The sequence below is a fragment of the Plasmopara halstedii genome (genome assembly GCF_900000015.1).
Source record: "Plasmopara halstedii genome assembly, contig: Scaffold_323, whole genome shotgun sequence".
Lineage (NCBI taxonomy): Eukaryota > Oomycota > Peronosporomycetes > Peronosporales > Peronosporaceae > Plasmopara > Plasmopara halstedii.
Genome location: NW_020187244.1, coordinates 26626 through 49259, shown reverse-complemented (window position 1 = coordinate 49259; position 22634 = coordinate 26626). Strand labels below are relative to the sequence as shown.

The 22634-nt window shown below is 42.7% G+C and overlaps 9 protein-coding genes across 9 annotated transcripts; 3 read left to right on the top strand and 6 right to left on the bottom strand.

The window, feature by feature from the left end:
* Positions 1-58: 58 nt before the first annotated feature.
* On the bottom strand, positions 59-1168 carry PHALS_08511 (tpr domain-containing protein; the record flags this gene model as incomplete). The annotated part of the gene is made up of 3 exons (XM_024723869.1): positions 59-636; positions 703-790; positions 860-1168. The coding sequence occupies 3 exons, from the start codon at positions 1166-1168 to the stop codon at positions 59-61; spliced, it is 975 nt and encodes a 324-aa protein (XP_024574803.1).
* A 56-nt stretch (positions 1169-1224) lies between these two features.
* On the bottom strand, positions 1225-2307 carry PHALS_08510 (Defense-related protein containing SCP domain; the record flags this gene model as incomplete). Its single annotated transcript, XM_024723868.1, has 1 exon — positions 1225-2307. One exon carries the CDS (start codon positions 2305-2307, stop codon positions 1225-1227), a length of 1083 nt encoding a protein of 360 aa, XP_024574802.1.
* A 914-nt stretch (positions 2308-3221) lies between these two features.
* PHALS_08509 (RxLR-like protein) lies at positions 3222-4679 on the bottom strand (the record flags this gene model as incomplete). Its single annotated transcript, XM_024723867.1, has 1 exon — positions 3222-4679. The coding sequence occupies one exon, from the start codon at positions 4677-4679 to the stop codon at positions 3222-3224; it is 1458 nt and encodes a 485-aa protein (XP_024574801.1).
* A 505-nt stretch (positions 4680-5184) lies between these two features.
* On the bottom strand, positions 5185-6687 carry PHALS_08508 (Defense-related protein containing SCP domain; the record flags this gene model as incomplete). The annotated part of the gene is made up of 1 exon (XM_024723866.1): positions 5185-6687. One exon carries the CDS (start codon positions 6685-6687, stop codon positions 5185-5187), a length of 1503 nt encoding a protein of 500 aa, XP_024574800.1.
* A 973-nt stretch (positions 6688-7660) lies between these two features.
* Positions 7661-8623, top strand: PHALS_15307 (uncharacterized protein). The gene has a single exon (XM_036407364.1). It carries the CDS (start codon positions 8381-8383, stop codon positions 8564-8566), a length of 186 nt encoding a protein of 61 aa, XP_036263072.1. The 5' UTR covers positions 7661-8380; the 3' UTR covers positions 8567-8623.
* Positions 8624-13793: 5170 nt separating this feature from the next.
* Positions 13794-18101, top strand: PHALS_08507 (ap-3 complex subunit; the record flags this gene model as incomplete). The annotated part of the gene is made up of 3 exons (XM_024723864.1): positions 13794-17029; positions 17320-17381; positions 17461-18101. 3 exons carry the CDS (start codon positions 13794-13796, stop codon positions 18099-18101), a joined length of 3939 nt encoding a protein of 1312 aa, XP_024574798.1.
* Positions 18102-18218: 117 nt separating this feature from the next.
* Positions 18219-20804, bottom strand: PHALS_08506 (uncharacterized protein; the record flags this gene model as incomplete). Its single annotated transcript, XM_024723863.1, has 4 exons — positions 18219-20231; positions 20313-20520; positions 20597-20652; positions 20715-20804. 4 exons carry the CDS (start codon positions 20802-20804, stop codon positions 18219-18221), a joined length of 2367 nt encoding a protein of 788 aa, XP_024574797.1.
* Positions 20805-21013: 209 nt separating this feature from the next.
* PHALS_08505 (Serine/threonine kinase receptor-associated protein) lies at positions 21014-22098 on the top strand (the record flags this gene model as incomplete). The annotated part of the gene is made up of 2 exons (XM_024723862.1): positions 21014-21703; positions 21763-22098. The coding sequence occupies 2 exons, from the start codon at positions 21014-21016 to the stop codon at positions 22096-22098; spliced, it is 1026 nt and encodes a 341-aa protein (XP_024574796.1).
* A 126-nt stretch (positions 22099-22224) lies between these two features.
* Positions 22225-22629, bottom strand: PHALS_08504 (radial spoke protein 11; the record flags this gene model as incomplete). Its single annotated transcript, XM_024723861.1, has 1 exon — positions 22225-22629. The coding sequence occupies one exon, from the start codon at positions 22627-22629 to the stop codon at positions 22225-22227; it is 405 nt and encodes a 134-aa protein (XP_024574795.1).
* Between the last annotated feature and the right edge of the window lie 5 nt (positions 22630-22634).

The following is a 22634-nucleotide window of genomic DNA, read 5'->3' as shown; positions in this document are numbered from 1 at the left end:
AATATTCATTTACTAGTTTTAAGGTTACACCTTATAGAATAAATTCTTGTCAAGTGATTCATTCTTCACTACTATTCGGTCCTTTCTTGAACTCGTTCACTAGAGACTGGAGCTCTGTGAGACCTCGAATTGATGGCTGTGAGGTGTCCAGACATGGAAAGTCGTTGCTTGGCACCTTTGATCTTGTCGTGATATTTGAAAGATTGAGCGCCATTGCATGTGCACCGAAATAACGAGCATCATCACGATAAACTTGTTCACATCCTTTGATTTTGTCATTCACACCAAACATTGCAGCTGACAATTGTTTCGTCCGCAGTTTATACGCGAGCATTTTTGCATGGAGAAGTTTTTTCTCCTGCAATAGCAACGATTCAATAGATTGTGATAATTCTCCATCCTTTGTAAGCTTAAGTGCACATTCGAGATCCTTTTGTGCGAGATCAAACTCATCTTTTAGTCTGTACGCTTGAGCTCGACGGTAGAATGTCTTGACATTCTTTGGATCAATCTCAAGCGCTTGATTAGCATGATGCACAGCATCATCTAAATGCATTGTCTTAAGTCGACAGGCTGTAAAGTTAAGCAGTAACTTGAGTTTTAAAGCATCTGCTTGTACCTCTTCTTCTTTAGTATCTGGAAAAATATATTCAAAATACACAAGTGCCTTGTTATAATGAAATGCTGCTCTCTGGTACTGACCATGCTGATAAAAAAGATTCCCAAGCACTCGAAATTCATCACATGCTATAACTTTTTCATTTGTCGTCATGTCCATCAACTTTTGCTCCTATAGATTGTAAAATATAAAAGAGAATGTAAATTCTTCGTACAGTTTTGTTATGCAAGAAGATCTTACAGCTGAGTGGTCATGATTGCAACCTGTTTGAATCTTCTTTGCCCGTTCACTGCGGTCTCGAGCCTCTTGTTCATATTTCATCATCTCTTCTGGATCCTCCCATGCATCCCATTTTTCGTATGTTCGCGTCCAATCATACCCTTCGTCTTGTTCATGTTTGTCTTTTACTTTTGCTACTTTCGACTTTATACGCGCTACATTTGCCTCAGTCTCTATCACTGTCTGCTCGGCTTTTACAACGTGTCGCTCTTTCTCGACGGCTATTTGTTCCAACATACGAGCGAGATCAGGCGTAAGTCCACAAGCCATGGTATGAGTTATAAATTACCAAGAAAGATTATGTAATTTATTGTCAACTTAATTCCTTAGTCTTCGGACTCCTCTACTGTTTCTTGACATCGCACTAGTAATAAAATCCCAGCTACTGCTAAAACTCCTATTGCATGCATTCCAATGATACCTGATATTGTCAATTCGTGTGCCACTTCGTGACTTTCTTTCGATTTACTTGTAGCAGCTTCTGCAGTACTCACTTCTTGTATTTCGGGACTGTTGGCTGAAGGCTCATCGAAACTTGCTCTTACTTTACCAGGAACTTCATCTTCATCTTTAGTTAAAGATGGAGACGTAGTCGTCTCTGTTGTCTTACTTGGCACTATAGAATTGCCACTCTTGACCTCTGGTGTTGTCGCTGGGATGTTCTTACTTATAGATGACGTAGCTGATGAAGACATTGGTTTTGATGTTAATATCAACTCACCATTAGCAAAGTCTCGTGAAGAATTGATTAATAAAGCATGAATATCTGCGACAAAAGCTGGGTAGATCTCGTATGTAAGTCTTCCTGGTGGTATGGCTGGTAAATGACTGTTAGGATCATCGCCTTCTTTAATACAAAGTGCGTGAGATGCCATTGTGCCAGTTGGACACTCTGAAGCTTGAGACGCATGTTTGTACCAAGGCGAATTCTCATTATTCCCGGCAGGAGAATACGCACAAACGACCATCTGACCTCCTGAACACGTTGCTGACGCACAGCCGACATTAGTTGTTTCAGCCCAGACAACTTGTGAATACGAATTGTAATAGCCTACACCCACATCCAATCCAGTTGAACTCGGCTGAGGCATTGACTTGATTGTAGTCATGGCAGTGTCGACAACCCATTGCTGAATCGCCTCGTCAATAGCTGTAGACACATCTGTCGATGACGATTGAAATACATTCAGACCTTTGCCAGTTGTAGCTGAACATGTAACTGCAGTCGCATCAGCTTTCGTCGCTAATTCAGCATCCCATTTCATTTGTAGCATATTACTCGCAGACCATGGCAATCCTGTCGTTCGGAAATAATTATGACGATCGATCCAAATGGCCTGATGTGGTTCAGTGTATATTTCGGCACGAACTAGCACAACAATCGCAGCATATAATATCAATGTCTTCATAAAGAAACTCTATCGATTGATTTCGTCACGAACAATCTAAGAGTGAGACCGACGATTTCCATCCGACAAATCTTCTTTGTAGTTTTTGACCATTTATGTCACAATACAATGTCGCTGATCGTACAATAAAATTGATGCAAAATTTAACCGTAATCTAAAAAAGGCTATCTGCCTTTTTTGAAGAACGTGTCTGTCTTTATTAATTTCCGGCTTCTGAATTGATTATGCAATCTCTATTTTAAGTCTAAGTTCTGAATACTAGGTACTGAGATAATAATACTACGAGGATTAGAATTATGTAAAATTAAGTGATTCAGCAAGTCTGTGCCACCATGAACTACGATATATCATTTGTACAATTTGATTTGCTATAGCAAATATACTTAATGTAGCAGTGACAAACACCTTCCAAATTGATTTAGCTGTTCTACAAAGATCTAGATTCATCGTCACATTAGTGTATGTACCTGTTTATTTCGGCGCAACTTCATGACGTAACGTTTCCATCCCCATACTCCGCCCTATGAGAATATTCGATCTAGTTCCTTGTGTCATGTAGAAGGCGAGACCTAACAATTTACTGTCTTCAAGACATACAAGTAAGTACCAAGTTTCGAGTATGGCGATTGTACATCAAAAATCATTTTTTGTCAGTCGAATATGATTTTGTCAGACGTTATAATATGATAATCTCGTAGAGAATCTTTTTATCTACATATGAAATCTATCTAGGGCATGTAAGAAGTAAGAAAAATATGAATTTAACAGACAATAAAAATAGCTAGTCCGACAAAAGACGCCTTTTCTAAACATAAACGGAATAAATTGGACTGGACTGGAAAGCTCCACCGAGCAAACAAAAACTTGTCGTGTCAAAGTGAAAGTTTGCACTCACCATTAAACTTTTGCTGTAGCTAAATGATTCGAATTCCACCATCGCGCATAATTTCGCGCTGTCGCTGTTGATTTCTTCTGTAGCTCACAATTACACCAAACGCAGCAATCGCAACGACAGCCATGACGATAACACCAGCCACACCGGCAGCTGAAATTCCACCACTTTCTTCTGCACTCGATTGGTTGCTGATACTACTCGATAGCGTATCGGATGAAGCTGGAGGGCTTGGGGCATCGGTACTTGGTGTCGTATCTGAAGGTTCTTGTGCCTGGTTTGAAAATTTAGATCCAGTGTCTGTGCTTGCCTTGACCTTACCGGGATCCGTTCCATCCGAGCCTGATGGTGACGTATCTGAGCTCTGATTTGTCGAGATCTCATCTGATGAATTCGTAGGTAACTTCGGGTTGATTGTTGCGGTACTGTTCAATTTCTTTGCATCTGGGGGTATAGCTGTTTTGGCTCCTTTGGAGTCTGGAGTAGAAGTCTGTTTACCTGTTTCTGGAATAGGAGAGTCTGACGGATTTTTTGACACGGTGGTCTTTTTAGGAGAAGGCTCAGGAGTATTCGTAGTTGGATTTGATATTGGAGACGACGAAGGTGTAGTCTTTTGCGATGAAGGTGTAGTACTTGGCGATGAAGGCGTAGTACCTGGAGACTGACTCGTTTTGGGCTTTATACTGCCTGGTGTTGGAGTATTTGCGGTCTTGGGAGCATAACTGACGGCTCCATTTGACGTAGGTGGTGTTGAAGGTGACATCATGGACGCATCTGCCTTTGCAGGCTTTCCACTAGCAATATCACGTGCAGCCTCAAGTAAAAGCGCTTGTATATGGGGTACATAAGCTGGGTATACTTCATACGTCAGTTTACCGGCTGGAATGGGAGCAATTGGGTTGTTTGCTGCGTCTCCTTCGACAATGCAAAGCCCTTGCGAAGGTTTTGTACCTGATGGACATTTCGAGGCCGTGTCGGCGTGATTATACCAAGGTGATGACCCGTCATTACCTGGAGGTGAGTACTCACACACTACAATATCACCGCTTGGACACTTCTGGTTAGCACAACCAACGCTAGTAGTTGAAGCCCATAAAACCTGAGAGTATGAATTGTATATGCCTGCTCCAACATCAACATTAGAGGCACCAGGTTGTTTCACCATCTTGAGCGTCGTTTCGGATGTCGTTACTATCCATTGCTTGATAGCATCGTCAATAATTGTTGGTGAATTAGTCGATGTTGACTGGTACACATTGACACCTGGACCTGAAGTCATCGAGCACTTTGTAGCTCGTAAAGCAGCAGACGATGCTAATTTTGTACTCCATCCAATACGACGCATATTACCTGCTGACCACGGTAATCCAGTCGTACGAAAGTAATTATGGCGATCAATCCAAATGGCCTGATCTACGACGCTAAAGCTATCGGCATGAATTGTCATAGCAAAGAGCATGATCAATACAAACACAAGCATGTTCACACACACTTGACGCTTTCTTTCTCTTTACTGTCAAATTCGAGTGTGAACTTAAGAGGTTTGGGGCAGTACAGAGTTTGTGGAGATTTCTCTTGAGACAGATTGCGAGAATGCCTCTACTATAAGCATTACAAATTGAATATTCTAATTTGAAATATTAACCTGTTAAAATTCGAGACAGTATGACCATTTAGAACTTGCGGGCAAATAGGTTATCTGGCTGGCGTTCTATTACGTCAAAAAAATAGGTCAACGATTGTCACAACGCGATTGCGACTGCACTGAACCTGTAGCTGTTGTTTTATGATATAAACCTTTAACGTCAGTTGATACTCACGACCTCAGATATATTTTTTCTTAGAATCTAATTGCGACTACAAACATTCGAATAAATCCAGCTTGGAATCTAGTCATTCGTCTCTAATTCCGAAAGCAAGAAAGAAAAATATCACGTAGACTTCATCATACTAATCATCTGCTAAAACATTTGAAACCTAGAAACTTAAATGACTTCAATTCGATCAGGCGAATCTTCCTCCATTTGTTCTTCCTGTTTGAAATAACTCACGAATACAGCAAAAGCTGCAACAGCTGCAACACCAAGTGCAATCAAAGAAGCGATACCTGCTGTGGACATTCCAGAATCCGATGTATCTGATGCACTAAAAGTCAAAACATCACTCTTTTCTTGAGACAATAGTGTCAAATCACCAGTTTGATCCTCGGCTTCATTTGATAATAGTTCTTCCTGGTTTGAAAAAGATAAACCAGAGGCCGAACTTGCCTTTACTGTACCAGGATCCTCTTCCGATGTCAAGTCTCCCGAATAAATGTCTTCAGTCTGCGATTCCTTTGTCGAGCCAGCGCAAGAACCAAGCTGTAGTGGTTCATTCTCGTCATTATAGTTATCGTCTTCTGGTGAGCCCATTAAGTCACCTGGAGAAACTGCAGTCATTTTAACAGCTCCAGGAGCGTCTCTTTCCTTTTGTGCCTTCAAGATTGCCCCCATAATGTCAGAAATAAAGTTTGGATAGATCTGATGTGTCCGAAATCCGTCTGGAATGGGTGCGATAAGATCGTTTTTCGGATCTCCTTCGACGACGCACAAACCATGCTGAGCTACAGTACCCGAAGGACAATTCTTTGCTTGGGCAGCGTGAATAAACCATGGTGACTTGCCGTCATTTCCTGGAGGAGAATATGCACAAGCCACGGTTGCACCACCATTGCAACTAGCCATGGCACATCCAACGCCTGTCGTTGAGGACCAAATAATTTGTGTGTACGAATTGTAAAGTCCTGCACCCACGCTTTCACCTTCCTTGCTTGGCGGTACGACATTTGCAATGCCGGTAATCGCCGGTTTTACAATCCAATCTATAATCGCATCTTCTAAAACGGTTGCTGGATCTGTTGTTGTATCTTCAAAGACGTTAAGACCAGGTTTAGTCTTCGCTGTGCAGCTAGAAGCTGCAGTGGCAGCATCCTGTGCAAGGCTGTCATCCCAATTCATTCGTTCCATGTTTCCAGCTGCCCACGGCAAACCCGCCACTCGAAAAAAATTGTGACGGTCAATCCAAATCGCCTTTTGCTCATCCGTAAACATTCCATCGGAAGTCTTTTGTGATGTTGAAGTGTCTGATTTCGAAATTATGCTTCCATTCTCCTCAGTGTCTAAGCTCTCCGGGTTGGGATCACTACGCAAAGATGAAGTTGTCAAGTCTTCTGAGAATAAATCCTTGTTTGAATCAGGACCAGAATCTTCAAGAAACGAACTACTTGTTTCCGATAATTCCAATGGCATCTGTTCTGTAGACGTAACTGAGCTCGATTCCAATGGCATTTGCTCTGACGATTCCAATGGCATTTGCTCTGACGATTCTATTGGCATTTGCTCCGACGATTCTAATGGCATTTGCTGTACTGATACATGAGATACGACAACGGGTGTGCTTACACTTAATACCACCAAAGTGGCGACAATAAAGTTTGATGAAATTTTCATGCTATCAAGTGCGGTTTGTCTCGAATTCTTCACTGTGTAGGAAATGTTCCATTGTTGCTGTTACACAACAAACTGTCGAGAGTGTCGTCTATACGAATACGCAAATCCTTTGATGTGGTTAGGAAATAAACGACTTTCAGGCTAAAAGCTAGACCGTATTGTCCGTAGTCAGCATACGGTTGGCCTATTTTTACGTCTCGGTCCCTCCGAGGAATAAGTAATGTAGTCGTGAGGGGGATTAGTACGTAACAAGGTGAAAGACAACCATGTCATGTCGTATCTCAAAGTTCTTAATAAAAATAGCTCAGGCAATGAATTGTGGCGTTGTCGAAATCAGTAGTGTTTGTTGCTGGACATCGTGATGTATTCGTATGAGCAAAGATCTATTGCTTTATCGCATCAACAGTTCTGCTACTGCTGGCAAATAGAAGGTACTAGTGGATAAGACAGTTATTTATCAAGAAAATCAGTTAGGACTGATGTCATGGTAGCTTAATGTTGCCTGAACCTTTCAACAGGAAAGTTTGTCTACTTGTCAAACTATTCCAATTCTGTCTTTTTAACTTTTCATTAGTAAAATAGGGCACACATATGATCGTAAAAGTAAGTCCAGATGCTGTATCAGCATATACTACACGTGGTCTGCTCAATTGTGGTATTAAAGGTTAAACCATATGTGCTTCGTCGTAAATGTAGAATTGATACAGCCAGACGCGATATACATACACAAAGATGATGTTTTTATGGTCATTCTATGATTTATCAAAAGATGTAAACTCTATGTTCTCATTCTGTTATTACTAAGTTCTCGGAGTTTGGGTTATCCAGAAAAAAGGTTCGCACGCTATTGGATACCCCGTCTAAATCACCATGAATACTATGTGTCACAATTCTTTTATTACTAATGTTAGAGCTATTATTAATTACATACATTTGAGCAAAAAATACTTTAGGTGACCAAAGACAAACATCACTTTGTAAAGGCAATCGCTCACACAGGACGCCTAGTAGTGGGATGCTCAAACCGTCAAAGTAAACCACCTCAAGCTGTGAATGCGTAACTAGAAACAGCCAGATATAATGTCGATATGCTACTTACCATCAAAACACCAGTGAATAGTAATGCTCGTCAAAAAGCTCAGGGAGGTCCAATTCATTGAGCACCTCATACAAGATTTAGCAACTCTTATGTTTATGCAAAGGGTGCGTGACAACCGCAGGCTCAAATCTTAGCTCAGTTAACGACTCAAGGCTAAGCTGTTGGTACAGAGGTTGAATCTAAGACAAATAACAACGACAAAGAATTTTCGTAGCATTGTAAGTCGACATTATACTAGAAATAGCTACTTTAAGACCAAAATGGATTTTCGGATCGACGCGATCAAGAGAATGGCTATGTCAAAAATATAGACAGGTCATGCTCAACGTGAGTCTTTAAACTTTGGCTTGTGCTTTGTCGAAGACTGCAAGCAATGATCCATCGTTCTGTTCTAGTAATTGGCCTCAGCAAAGAATGTAAAGGAACGCAAGGCAACAACAGACTTTGCACGTGGGTAGAATACCTTTCAAGTCTTGCCAAAATTGTACCGTGGTAGTAATCCAACGACTTGAAGGCAAAGAGTTTCTGCTTCTTCAGAAACATAATATTAATTAAGTTTATTTAGAAACATGTGTGTTTGTATGTTTGACTCTAATGGCGTTACAGTGTGTTGTGAGCACTTTACTGACCGTGATCAGGAGTAATGGCGAGACAATGCTCGAGTCTCAATTGCCAACGTTTAAACTCAGCAAAAAGGTGATTGCTTACCTCGTTGGATTCAGCGAAGACACGAAGCGGAACATGTTGGGACTTTTCTATTTCAAGTCAAAATTCAACTGAGCAATCTGTGGATCGAAAACTATTGCTGCTGGCAATACGAAGCTTGAATAGGATTAGCCCGGTGAAGTGCAAAATATAAGATCGCTAAGAATAGTTTCTGAAATATTAATACCTATGCGATGACAAGTAAGTGATTCCGATTCGTGCAAAATTTACCAATATGAGCTTTGCCACCAAAATAAAGCTCGATCCTAGGTATGTTGTAAAGTTTTTCTTCTACATACATGACGCCTCGGACAGCCGAATAACAAATGATGTTGGCCAGTGAATTAAATTGAAGGGTTGTAGACCAATTTGGTAGAATACAAATAACAGTCTTGGAAGTGTACATGTCGGCATTCGCATCGGGTAATGCAGTTGGGTAATGTCGTACCAGAGCGTGAAATTATGTAGCTACTTTCTTGGTAAACTTACCATTCAATTTCAGTTGCTGATTCGAGAGTCAGCTCGGCGCTTAACTGTCTATTAGCACCCAATCCATCCATTCACAATCATCAAAAGAATGTGCATATACTTTTTGCTTCACTTGCGATAAATTCCTTACGTTGTAACACAGATGTAATGGGCTGACATGAGTGCAGCTAATGGCGTAGCTCATTTGAAATGCTGGACCTTAAATGCATTTAGGAAGGTGTGCTACTGAGTAGCTGTAAACCTTGTACAGTAGAAGTATACAACACATTTCTCTAAACAGAGAGCGTATATAGTTGAGTTATATATATCATGGATTCTTATTAAATTTCCATATGTACATCGGGGTGATTACTGTAATCTTGTGTAATTTCTCCTTTCCACATGATTCGATTGTATTAAATACAGTTCTACACAGATTGTTACAAAATTCATATTGCACTTGGATGTAACGATAATTGATAGTATGAAGATGATGGAACTTAGAAAAAAGGGTTCCGCGATGTACGTATGCTGCTAGCCGCACGTCGGAGATAAGAGAATTTTATTTTAATGGATAGTATAGCGTATATTTTCAATACCAATTAGTTAAACATTACTGATGTAGCTCAGAATTTTAATTTAGGTGTGATCTTTATTAAAAGATCGAAAGTTACGTGGTCACGCCAATCGTCTGCAGAGCTATTGATACTGTGCTCGGACTGTTCAATGAGAAAAGACTAGAGCCATAAGAATCACTTTTGTGAGGTCAGAATGCTATTGCCGGAAAGCGAACAGGCAGCTTGTGTGGACGACCTGAAAGGCTCTTGTTGGGACTTGAACTTGTGTATTTTGGAGCCCTGTGTACCCGGTACTTACCATGCAGACAACCATGATTAGCACAAGGTACGAGATCTGTTATGAGCTAGTATTGTGTTTTTTGTACGTGCGACTTACACTTGTGCAAATAAATTGATGTTTTATTATGCAACTTCACGTTACACTAGAAAAAAATTGCGACATATAGAGGTTCTATAGAGGAGGGATCCGTAAGGAACATGGGCTCTCATCTTCACGTGTAATAAAGAGAAATTTTATACTTAGTGATAGATAAGCTGATATATCTATCATTTGTCAATTTTAAAATATTAGTCGTTCTTAGGGAGAAGGGCGGTTCCGACTTGGAGGAAGAAGAATGATTTAGGCCTTTAAGGTAAATTTGCAGCTGAATTAAAACGAGCAAATGGGTCCTAGAGCTACATGAGAAACGCCCCGAGGGCTCCTAAAGCTTTTACTAATAATCCCCTTGGGTGCCTTGTCTAGTAATTGTTCGCCAGTCGCGTGGCGTACGAATCTGCACGACGCGCCTGATATATCAGGCCATTTCATGGCTTCACAAACCCTGGGAGGCTTACGTTAACAAATACGAAGCCCGATCTGCGAGCCCCACTTTTCAAGTCGGCGTCTATCCAACAGTTAGCTTTAAAGGCTACATTGATTACTGGGAATAAATTCTGTGCCGCAATAACAAATCATGGTGCGAGAACGAAAGCTTTATGAGCTCGCCAAATGCGAATGACCTTAGCCGTGCTGAAAATAAAGCGAGACTCTTTGGCTGTCGAATAGTTTGATGTTTCATTTACGAAATTGCTAATCATCTGTGCCCTACACGTCCTATTCTTGAGACACGACGATGTAACGTAACGCTTTGGGTAGCCCAACGAAATCCTTGCGACGAAACGTTGTGTCCCAGCATCCTGCTGAAAATTGCTTTATGTTAGTTCATCGAGGTACAGATCAATAGAAGACGCCTAAAAGGTGTGATACAAGCTGCACCTGTTGGGAATATATTCGTGGAAATAGAGGGTTTTACCACATCAAAAAAGGACTTGCCGTCATCGCGGCGATACCTTATTCCTGGATATAGACTGCCTTCTTTGGAAGGTAGACAAAACTTAGAACCGCACAGAGTGCCAGATTAGGCGATGCGAACACAGCGGCAAATGTCGCTTCTTGATTTTACGTTTTGAAAATGTACATTTGTACCCATTCTCGCGTGCAAAATTCTTGCTTTAACGCCACAACATTACAAATCGCTGTTGCTTCATCTGGAGCATTGATGACTTGAAGGCCATTTCAAGTTTCTTCATATAGATCGGGAAATTGTCGATGCCCTCTCCACCCAAAGCCGGGCGCTAAGAATCAGTGGCTTCACGGTGAGTGCCATTTATGCGCCTATTTTTAGCTTTTCTGGAGATGTCTCGCCATTCTAACCTTATGTTTATATTTGATAAACACCTTTTTTCAAAGAAATCCCGCTTCAGACTTTTATTCGACAGTACCTTGCTAGCGTCTGGATCGATGATAGACATAAACTTACCAAATGTTATTGCGCTGGGATCAGAATGTAATCAACTCATGCCGGAGTTGCACTTTTCTCACAATTCGTTCGTTGGCTTGATTTCTACCGGTGCAACAGGGTTGCCGTGCCCCTTGCATAACGAAAGCTTTAACTAAAGATAGAATACGCACATATTTGGTTCGTTTGCTTAATTTAGGAGCTGATCCGAGGGCTATTAAAGTATCATCGCATAAGTGTGTTGTGTTTGCGGGACCGTTGTGAGCAGCACCCTCTTTCATTATTCTCCTTTGCCGAGTATATCATTGAGAATAGGTATGAGCCGTGTCAGCTTACCATGGTGGCTGATGCGCTTTCCCGTCACCCCAACAATTAGTTGTCATATGTCATAATAAGAACGTCACCAGCTGAGAGACAACGAGACATCACAATAGTGCTTCGGTATAGCCAATTATATTAACAGAACATATTGTTTCAAGATACCTTTTTAACTTAGCATCATAGCATGATCTTTTAACAATTCCATACGATAGTGCCGCGAAGCGATCATTCAGGGAGCGCGGTAGCTAGTGAAGTGGAAAGATTACCCACACTTCTGGATTTCATGAAGTCTTTAAGTCTCAATTCGACAATTTTGTCTTGACGCCGTTGCGTTTATAATGTGGCGGGCCCTTGACCTTTTTTCTGCTAAGAACGCAACAAGGTCGGCTGGCGTAGAGCATTTCAATTTTGCGGACGAGATTCAAGCTTGCTTTTCAACTTCAAGGATTGTTCTGCAGCGTAATATCTATATCATGGAGACGAGACAGCACAAAGCTCCCACCTCGAACGAGTCGCACAAGCATTAAGCGGTAGCTTTGGTCGTATGTTTGACTGAAGTCGCGTTAGACAAGCAGAGGAACTGCTATGGTCTCGAGAAGATAGCAGCAAGACGAATTGTCGCATGACACACCATGCAGTGGAGCTGCAGTAGCGGGTCAGACTACTCGCCTTTGTCGCATACGGCGCAAATTGAGTGCGATACTTTCGGCCTTGTTGCCAGCATCTAGCACAAACGTTGTCGGAAATAAATTTACTAAGTCGCTGCAGCTCTTAGTATGACCAAATCTTCTGAAGAGAATGGAGATTCGGGCTCACAAAGCGCTTATACCATTCTTGGTGTGTGTGGAAGGCACGAACACACGGGAGCGCCACGCTCCAGTCTACAAGCACAATACGACGATACAAAACCATAATCTCTGGGTGACAAGATTGGCAGAAGTCGTCGCAACTCCTGCGCTTGCAAACGGTAAAGAACGACCCAATAAGCTAAGTCCAGCTCATTATTTACGAGCTGGACATCATCGCGGGCTTTGCGACGGGGCCGTCGCTGTAAGGAAAGAGCACGAATATTGTAACTTATGCAAAGGGGATTCAAGGCGTATAAAGCGCTTTCTTCTTGATAGGACCATTCGAACATTTGTGCAGCACGGCTGCCGTAGATCTTTGCTTGAAGAAAGCCAAGCTAAAGTCAACGACCTTACGTTCTATACCAGAACCAGTACGAGTGTAGCCGACCGCAATCCGCTACCTCCAAGAGTACTAACATACCTCAACCAAGTCAAAGGCACCCTTCTGTTCAAAATTGAAACTGTATTTAATTGTTCTATTTGCGGCAGAGCTACCTTAATCTATAACCATATCTTTTTCTGATTAAAGAGTAAAAACTGATTAATATGCATAACTTCTGGCAGTCCTGCCACGGAACGGCTTCTTGTTACGGTGTAGCTACACCATTGTGTGATTACATTGACTTGTGTACTCTGCACCTTTGAACGGTCACACCATCTTGTGTTACCTACTCTTTCATACAGGGGTACGTGTAACCCCGTTATAATTTGTCTTCAGGTGTAGGTGGAAGGGTCGGGTCATAGCAATAATTCGCTTTGACTATTTTCATCGGCCTGCTCATTGAGTATGGCTTCACAAAAGTCGGTCGCAAGGACCGTGTCTAGCTCGAAGGCCCTCTGAGCCATGTGATGGTGAATACGGTAACGAACACTTGGCGCAAAGACGCGCTCATGGGAAAGCAGGGGAGCGTGCAATGGGTGGAGTGAATTACAAGCGCAGTCAGTGCTCGCTAATTTTCTACTGCGCGAATTTCTCACAACGACAAACAATTTCGAGCCCAGTGTACTCCAGCTCTTGATGGTGATGGGTGTTATGGGGTATGTACCGTACATTTGCCGTTCGTAAACTTTACACTTGCGCAAAATGCGATTTGTACCATTGCAAAAACATCACACTACTTTTTTGTTTAATTGTGAGTATGAAATAATGAAGTATCGATATTTACGAAATTGATGGGAATTTGAAAAAAATACTTACAGAGTTTATTTGTCAAGATTTTGGCAATTTGAAATCTATGTAAATCACATGAATAGTGTGGTGCACGCTTCCTCCTGATGCCCTCACGTTGGTACTTCCGAAACGTAAATCATGGCGATGGCGATCGGGATGAAAAGCATCGCGGGCGACGCGCACTTTTTCGAGGAGAGTATGAATCTTGATCGTATTCGAAAACTTCTCGACAATAAACTTGGTGTGGCGGGACATAGCGAAAAACTTGAAGCTATGAAAGCTCTTCTTGCCAGTATCTCCAAGGGTGAAGACGTATCTCCATTTTTTGCTGATGTGGTTAAGAATGTGATTGTGGCAAGTGTCGAGGTTAAAAAACTCGTTTATATGTATCTAGTACACTATGCAGATGCCAATGCGCAGTGTCGTGAGCTTGCGTTACTTAGTATCAACAGCTTTCAGAAAGATCTAGCAGACCCGAATCAACTTATTCGAGCTCTAGCATTACGAGTTATGACCAGTATTCGAGTTCGTGATATTGTGCAAATTCAGCTTATTGCTATTCGCAAATGTGCTGCTGATGAGTCTGCATATGTGAGAAAATGTGCTACGAATGCTATCAGTAAAGTGTTTGCATTGGACCCAGAACAAAAAGACGTCTTAGCTGAAATTATTGGTAATTTACTTAATGATCCGAGCACAATGGTACTAAGTAGTGCTGTACAAGCTCTTAATGAGGTCTGTCCAGATCGATTGGACCTATTGCACCGTCCATTTCGGAAATTATGTCATCTATTGGCGGATGTAGATGAGTGGGGACAGACTGTCACACTTCACGTGTTGCTGCGGTACTGTCGACAGGAATTCCAAGCTCCTGTAATCGAAAAGAAGGAATTGGCGCACAAGAAAAAGAATAAAAAGGGATTTTATTCCGATGAAGGCAGTGCATCTGATAACGAAGAGTCAAATTTAATGAAAAAGCAGTCGCCATTTATGCTGGGTAAAGGAAATGAACAACCGTCTATTGGGTCAGTGTTTAGAAGCGATGCGCTGGTAAGTGGAATTGGAGAGGAACTAGATGAAGACCATCGATTATTGTTGCGATCGTCAATCCCATTGCTCAAGTCAAGAAACAGTGGTGTGGTACTCGCTGTCGCAACACTACACTATTATTGTGGCACGCATAGCTTAGCGACTTCCACGCTGATTGGTAAGTCGCTGGTTCGGATCATGCGAAACCAGCGGGAGATTCAGTACGTTGTGCTGACAGTTATCTCCTCCATGGCTATGACGCGTCCAGACATGCTTCGACCGTTTTTGCAAGAATTTTTTGTCCGTGCGACAGACCCGGCGTACGCGCGAAAGCTTAAACTTGAGATCTTGACTTCGTTAGTTACGCACGATAATGTGAGCATCATTTTACGCGAATTTCAAGCCTATGTGCGGCATGTAGACAAGTCTTTCGTGACAATGACGGTCCGTGCACTTGGTCGTGTGGCCAATGCCATGCCGTCCGTTGCTGAACGCTGCTTGAATGGCCTCATGCGTTTAGTGCGGTCGTCTAACGACCAAGTCGTGGCTGAAAGTGTTGTTGTCATTCGTCATTTACTGCAGCAACAGACTATCAAGAAAGATCGAATTGTTGTTGTGCGCTCGTTAGCCGCCATGATGGTCACTGGTCATATCACGACTTCGTCAGCTCGAGCATCGATTGTCTGGATGCTTGGCGAGTTTAACGACGAAGGTAATGGAACGACGTGCGCTGTTGAGACTCTCCGCCTCCTTGTCAAAGATTTTTCCGAAAACTCGACAGCCGTGCGTCTTCAGCTCCTGAATTTGGCTGTAAAGCTCGGACTTCGGGAACCCCAATCGCGCACAATTCAGCTACTACTTCAATACGTGATTGAGCTCTGCAAATTTGATATCGACTACGACGTTCGTGACCGTGCTCGTTTGATACGTGCTGCGCTCTCTGGGGATGCCAATATTGTAAGCCCGCACAAATTGTTCGCTAGTAAAAAGCCTACGCCATTGATTGGGAATGATGACGAAATAAGGACGCGCTTTACGCTTGGTTCGCTTTCAAATGTGGTACACCACAGAGTCCCTGGATATCTTGCGTTGCCTGAGTGGAGAATGACAAAGCCAGATCGTTCTCTGCGTGATGAATATACTTCTGCCGTGGATACGAATCGAAGCGGCCACTCACGTTCTGGTAGTAAGACGTCGTCGAAAAAAAATCAAAAAGATGCTAAGGGCTTTTACAGTGATGCAAGCTCTTCTGGATCCGAGGCGTCCGAGTCGGAGTCTGAATCGGAGTCGGAGTCGGACGCTGGAAGCGCCTCAAACGACAACTCTCAAAGTAGCAGCGATGAAAGTGAATCAGACTCTGCCTCGGCTTCGTCTGGTTCAATCTCAAGTAGTAATGATTCGTCGTCTGAAGAAAGCGAATCCGAGGAAAGTCGAGAAAGAGACGAAAGCTCGTCACGTTCTGCAAAAGGAACGAAGACAATGTCGTCGCACAAACGCTCGCAATCGAGTAAGGCTGACCCGCTCGATCTTTTGGGCTCTAGCGAGATTGCACCAGCTAACGCCGTAGTTTCATCGGGATCAACTGCCAATTTATTGAACGATTTAATGAGTCTCAGCGTTTCGTCCTCAACAACACCACCACCACGTCAAGAACTCTTGTCGTCGGTAGCTGGCAATGGATTAAATATTCACTACGCGTTCCTTCGTCAGCCATCAACACTTTCACCTGGTATGAATGTCATTCAGTTGTGGCTAGCTAATTTTTCCGAAGTGCCGATTGCAAATATCTACGTTGTTAGCAAAAAGACTCCCCAACAAGTTGTTTCGTTTCCAGAGCTGCCAATTTTGTTCCCTGGTGGGGCAACTACTATGGTCCAACTTCATGTGGATTTTTTTGGTCGTTTGGACACCATTTCGCTTGAAATCATTACAAGTACCGACAAGTACGACGTGGATCTCTGTCCATTACCTGGAGAGCTTTTGCTTCCTTTGCACTTAAGCCTCGATGAATTTAATCGGCGTATCTCGATGACTGATTCGTCGTTTCTTCACACTAGTGAAATGACGCTTCAAGCTCCCGTGCAGATCAATGAGGTTGTGCAGGCGATTCAGAAAGAGTGTAACCTTGCGCAGATTTACGAAATTTATAACATGAATGGCGTGGTAGGCAAGTGCAAGTTTGCAGGTCATCTTCGAAGTGGAAGTTATAGTACTGAAGTTGTTCTGATTGGATTGGAAGTGCAGCTTCACAATGGTAAAGGACAATTGCTTGTTCTTGTGCATGATTCTGTATTTGCTCAACAACTTAGTGCTGCTATTAAGTCAGCATTAATTCTTCAAGTCGCGTAAGTTTTTGGATCATAAAAATTAAGGGAATGAAATAAGCATTAAAATTTCCATAAATTTATATTCTAATGATTTTCTTTTTTTTTGTATCATTATCGCATTATCCACCAAAAGAAAGTTTTAGATCACGAACTTCCTCTGATATCTAAGGCGCTAACATGTTACTCAATCGTTTTCTGTTCTGGATGATGGTGACCGAAGCCATCATCTGTCTCATATTGAGCCTTCCATTTGGCCAAAGTGTCTCCCACGCTGTTGTCTCCTTTCTTATGAGACATCTCGCTGGTAGAGACTCGCTTACTAACTTAGTGGCTACTGTAGTGCTCGCCATTGTCTCTATCCTATTTGTCTGTACGTGTAGCGTTCTTGTGTGTCTCTGGTTTCAGCTCTGGTGTGTTTACTAATGATTGTTTATACTTGATAATCACAGCGGACGTCTCGACAGTTTACAAGCACCACGCGTCGGATGAGGTGCTGAGCGATGGCATGCGCATTCGTCTACTTACAGCTCAGCGGGATATGTATATTACAGGATTCTGTCTCTTTTTATTTCTACTGCTGCGTCTTGTGTACACAACTTTGGTCACGAATCTTCACATGGAGAAAAATCTGATTGCAATGAAGAAGCAAGCGGAAGGTGCTGCTGCAGGTTACAAGTCGCTTTTAGCCGAAAATGAATCATTTAAAAAGCAAATGGATAAATTGCACGATCTTTTGGGAAATGAGGAAGGCGACGACAAAAAGAAAAAGGTCGATGCACTCACCAGATTAGTACAGGAGAATGCAGACCTCGAAGATAAGGTAAAAATGGCGATTGAAAAGCTTCAGAAAGCGGAAAATCAAGTCGTTTTCGTGACAAAGCAAGCAGAAAGTCAGAGTTCAGCGTTTATGAAGCTTATGGATGAGAAGAATGAGTCTGACAAACAGCTTGAGGCGGCGAAGACCCATGAAGACGAGATCAAACGCCAACGTAAGCAGATTGATAAGCTTACAGAAGAACGTGATGCTTTGAGGACTCAAATTCAAGATTATGACTTTATGTTTGCTGAGGCGAAGAAGAAAGCGGAGTAAAGATCGACAAATGTCGTTTAAGCATTCATTGATGGTTTGACAAACATTTAAAGAGAAAGATGAACACGACTTGGCTTTAATTTACTGCTTTGTGTTTAACATGATGATATATAGCTCTTATGTATTATCGTGCAGATATTGTAAACGCTCTTGAATAATTTGAAGTCTTGAACTAGCAGAACTGGACGTAGACGAAGAGACTGACGAGGCTGGAGAATTAAGTGAACTTGATAGACCATGAGGACTCAATTTTAGCGAAGTTGGGCGAGATACTCGGTGAGTAATAACACTCTCGACATGGATTCGCATCGACCAATTCTTTTTCAAGTCGTCATCTGTATCTATTGCGCTGGATGTACGTCTCTTTGATTCGGTCTCAAGGTCATCGATGTAACGGATAAATGTTCGCACGTGTAGCGCTTGGTTTTGCTTTAAAATCGGAATCAAGAGTAGCAAAAACGCGTCCTTCACTTCCGATGTCATCTCCTCTAACTCAAGCGTACAGCCTTCAGACGGAAGTTCCAACACATGATTTGACTTAGCTCCTCGTAAAGGTGGAACCCCCGGATACGCCTCCATTCGTGCGAGCCACCGCCTGACTCCGAGCTGCTTAGATCGGTCGCTGGTCCAATTCTGCAAGATTAATGCAGTCTCACGAGAGGTAATAGTAAATGTAGGTGTCGGCATTGGTGTATTTTCGCTGTGATGATTGTCACTAGCATCAATTTCAAACCATTGCGCAAGCGCATTAAGCACACGCTTGCGAAGCTTTTGAACAATATCAACAGTAGCGATTGCGCTGTCCTGTTGGCTTTGGACCTTTAGCATTACAATAAACCGCAGCAACCTTAACAACGCAACGAGAATCGAATTATCTTCATTTTCTGATTTTTCTTCCAAGCGACAACATAGCACAGAAAGAGAATCAGCGTGCGTTTTGCACAAACGAAATACTTCGTCTATAGTAGCAAAAAGTGTTTGTAATTGAGGAAAGAAATTTTCAATCTCGTTGATTCCAGAGCGCAAAAGACCCCAAAACTTGGTTGGAGGTAGCGCAGCGATATCATTGTCACTAAGACCATGGAAAACCTTCAGCACAAACGAATCACTGCCTTGTATGCTTGCATAGGCTGCGCCCTGGTGATCTTCAGCTGATAAAAGCTGAGACTCAAGAGACTCGCACTGTTGTAAGGACACGATATGTTGTTGAAAACGCTGTTCTGCTATTGACTGACACTGAAGGAGCTTTTCGGTTGTCAACTTGGTAGTTTGCCGAGCATCATTGATTTCGTGCTGTAAATTCTCATTTCTAATTGTCAGAATCTGGATCGTTTTCTCTTTTTGAGCGCCATATTGTTCAAGATGCGCTAGTCTTTGCTTAAAGTCTTCTGCATTTGATAAAATTGTAGCCTCGGAACCAGCAAGCGCTGCTTGCGCTTTTTCTAATTCAGCATTGACATTGCACAGAGCAACTACATTTTGCTGGTGTTTCTGCTCATGATTCAGCAGCTCTTGTGAAGCCTCAGCAAGTCGATTTTCATAATCTTTTGTAACAGTTACATACTTGGCTTTTGCCGCTGCAAGTTGTGCCACCTTGTTCTCCGACTCAGCTAGTTTTTCTTGTGACTGTAGTAGTTCACTTTCCAACTGTCTTACTTTCGTATCGAAAGTCACTTTTGTTTGAGCCTGAGTAAATTCTGTTTCACTTTGTTTGGTCTCCAAAGCTGCAACGTGCGCCTTCAGCTCTTCGCACTTGGAATCCAACTCACTTAACAATGTGTTTCGTTTCTGATTCTCTACTTCAATCTGAACTTTCTCTTCTTTTTCACTATACAAGGCCAACTCTAGCAATCCACACCTCTGTTGCAACTCCATCATCTCGTGCTGCTGCTTTTCTCCACATTCTTTTTCGTTCTTTTGAAGATTAAAGCTCAATTCCCTCGTCAACGAATCCATCTTTTGTGTGTGCTCCAAGTGTAGCCTTAGCTCTTGTTCTTCTCGCTTACTCTCCCACAACTTTTGCTCTTCCTCCTTCTCGTCCACTTGCTGCTTTAGTATACTGTTTGTCTGAGCATATGCTGCCAATTTGGTACGCAATGTTTCGATTTCTTGTATCATTTCTTCTTTTTCCTGCTTAAAAAAATCTACTTGAGTTTTCAAAAAGTCGTATTTCTCCTTAGCTGCCTGTTGCTCTAATTGCGCGTCTCCCACCTTATTTTTTTCTTCTTGCAATTGAAGCTGCGTGGCTTCCAAAGCTGACTCAAGTTCACCTTTTTCAAGTGCAAATGCTGCTTTTTGGACAAGCATAGTCTCCATTTGCTGCTCAACGGTAGCAGTTAGGCTATGCAACTTGTCAAGCAGCGCAAGCTTCTCTACTTCCTCTGATTCTTGCTGATTATCCCCATCTTCAGATGCGCTTCTACACTTCGGACAAAATTTATCTTGTAGTTGACATTCTAATTTTGTCACCTGATTCTCATATTTCGCGACCTGACGCCATAACTGTGCTCTTGTGTCCTCGAATAGCATCTGCTGCGTCTCGCAACTTTTGCTGACATAGATTTGTTTCTCATTGGGCAAAGATTCGTTTATATGTGCGTTTGAAAGTTTTACCTCTAATGCACGCTTGTCACGGCGAGTCTTGACCAAATCTGCACGTAGCAACTTAAGTGCTGCGTATGCGTCGCGTAAATCTTTTTCCATCTTGTTATTGAAAGACTTCAAATTCGTGACGTACTTATAATAAAGAAAAAGTATTTATTTAGTTAAAACATCCAAATTGTTGAATTGTTTCACTGCAAAAATACATTCACTTTGTCGAGTGTGAGGTTTAATATAAAAAAGAGCACCTTCGCGCAACATGCAGCAAAAACCGAGTGATCTTCACATACGCAAGTCTGCGTCCCCTTCCCATGAGTTCCCCATCGGCGTCTCCTTCCTCGCCTGCAGCGCTACGCCAGATCCCGATCGTGTGCCCAGGTCACTCTCGTCCCTTAGCAGAACTGCACTATAGCGGTAGCAATTTGTTGATATCTGCATGTCATGATAAGCTCCCAATGTTGCGGCACGGCGACTCTGGTGATTGGATTGGAACATTTGAGGGACATAAAGGCGCGGTCTGGAGCGCCAAGCTAGACAACGAGGCTGAATTTGCGGCTACTGGTAGTGCTGATTTCTGTGTCAAAATATGGGATGCACTCACAGGCGACGTGGTCACGACGCTTGAGCACAAGCACGTTGTGAAGAGTGTGGCGTTCACATTGGACGGTGCAAGACTTCTTACTGCCGGTCATGAAAAGCTTTTACGAGTATATGACGTGCTGAGTATAAAGGAGAAGTTACAGAATTACAAGGCTGAAGGCCGCACGGGTATCGTGGTAGAACCTTCGTTACCACTCGTGGAGATGGCCACTTCCCAGCAGATACGAAAGATAGCTGTACTAAGCGACCATTTAGCAGCCACGGGCGAAGTGGATGGCACTATTACTATCTGGGACTTGGATTCTTATACACAAATGCAGCAGTTTAAGGTTGATAGTGACGTCATGGATATGGAAGCTTCTAGAAATGGGCAGGTGCTTACGGTCGCTGCTGGTAAACAGGTAGAAAATATTGTTTCATTTATATTTGAGTCATGATTTTCAAAGTGGACTGCTTTTAGGTATATTTCTTTGATACGAGCCAAGATTTTAAACTTCTACATGCATTTCCCATGCCCATTTCGTTTGCTGAGGAGGGCGGCGCATCGCTGCATCCGACAGAAAGCAAATTTGTAGCTGGTGGCTCGGATACATGGGTGCGTGTATTTGACTTTATGACAGGAGAGTTACTGGAGACGCATAAGGGGCACCACGGACCCGTACGATGTTTGCGATACTCTCCATCTGGTGACTCGTTCGCGACCGGCTCTGAAGACGGTACTGTTCGCATTTGGCAGAATGATTCTAAATCTGCTGCTGCTACGTCTGTCGCAGACACCACCGCTAGTTTGAGTTAAAGATTTAAAAGCGTCAGCAATCGTAAACAGCTTAGACAAGATGCGACAAAATATCAGAAATAAGAGTTAGAAAACGGAGAGATATGTGGTCTGTACTTGCCTGATTAATCTAAGCCTACACTTTTGCTAGCGTTGCTTGTACCACTGAATGATGTCCTGCAGCTCGACAAGGCCTGTGTTGTCTGGATCCAACTCCATCACAAGATCGTCCAGGAGCTCAGCAGGACTGCCATCCTCGTACCCATCTATGCCAAGATCTTTACTCAGAAACTTGCCGAGATTTTTGACCTCCATGCGACCTTGCCCCTCCACATCGTACGTCTTAAATAGCTGTCGCATGCGCTGAAGCTGACTTTCGATTGCCTCCCGCTCTGATAACTGAGTCATCTTTTCTTGGAACCACAGCTGCGAAAAAGTCAGAAGATCTGAGGGATTCGCTCGAATCACAGCCTTTGTCCAGTCTTTCAACACGTGCGGAAGATCTGGTGGCACTGCGATCTGCTCGGCCGTAAAGATGCGATTTACTTCCATCGTCT

What these genes read in the sequence shown, in the direction of transcription:
- PHALS_15307 (XM_036407364.1), top strand. Translation starts at nt 8,381, where the DNA reads ATGGCGTTACAGTGTGTTGTGAGCACTTTACTGACCGTGATCAGGAGT.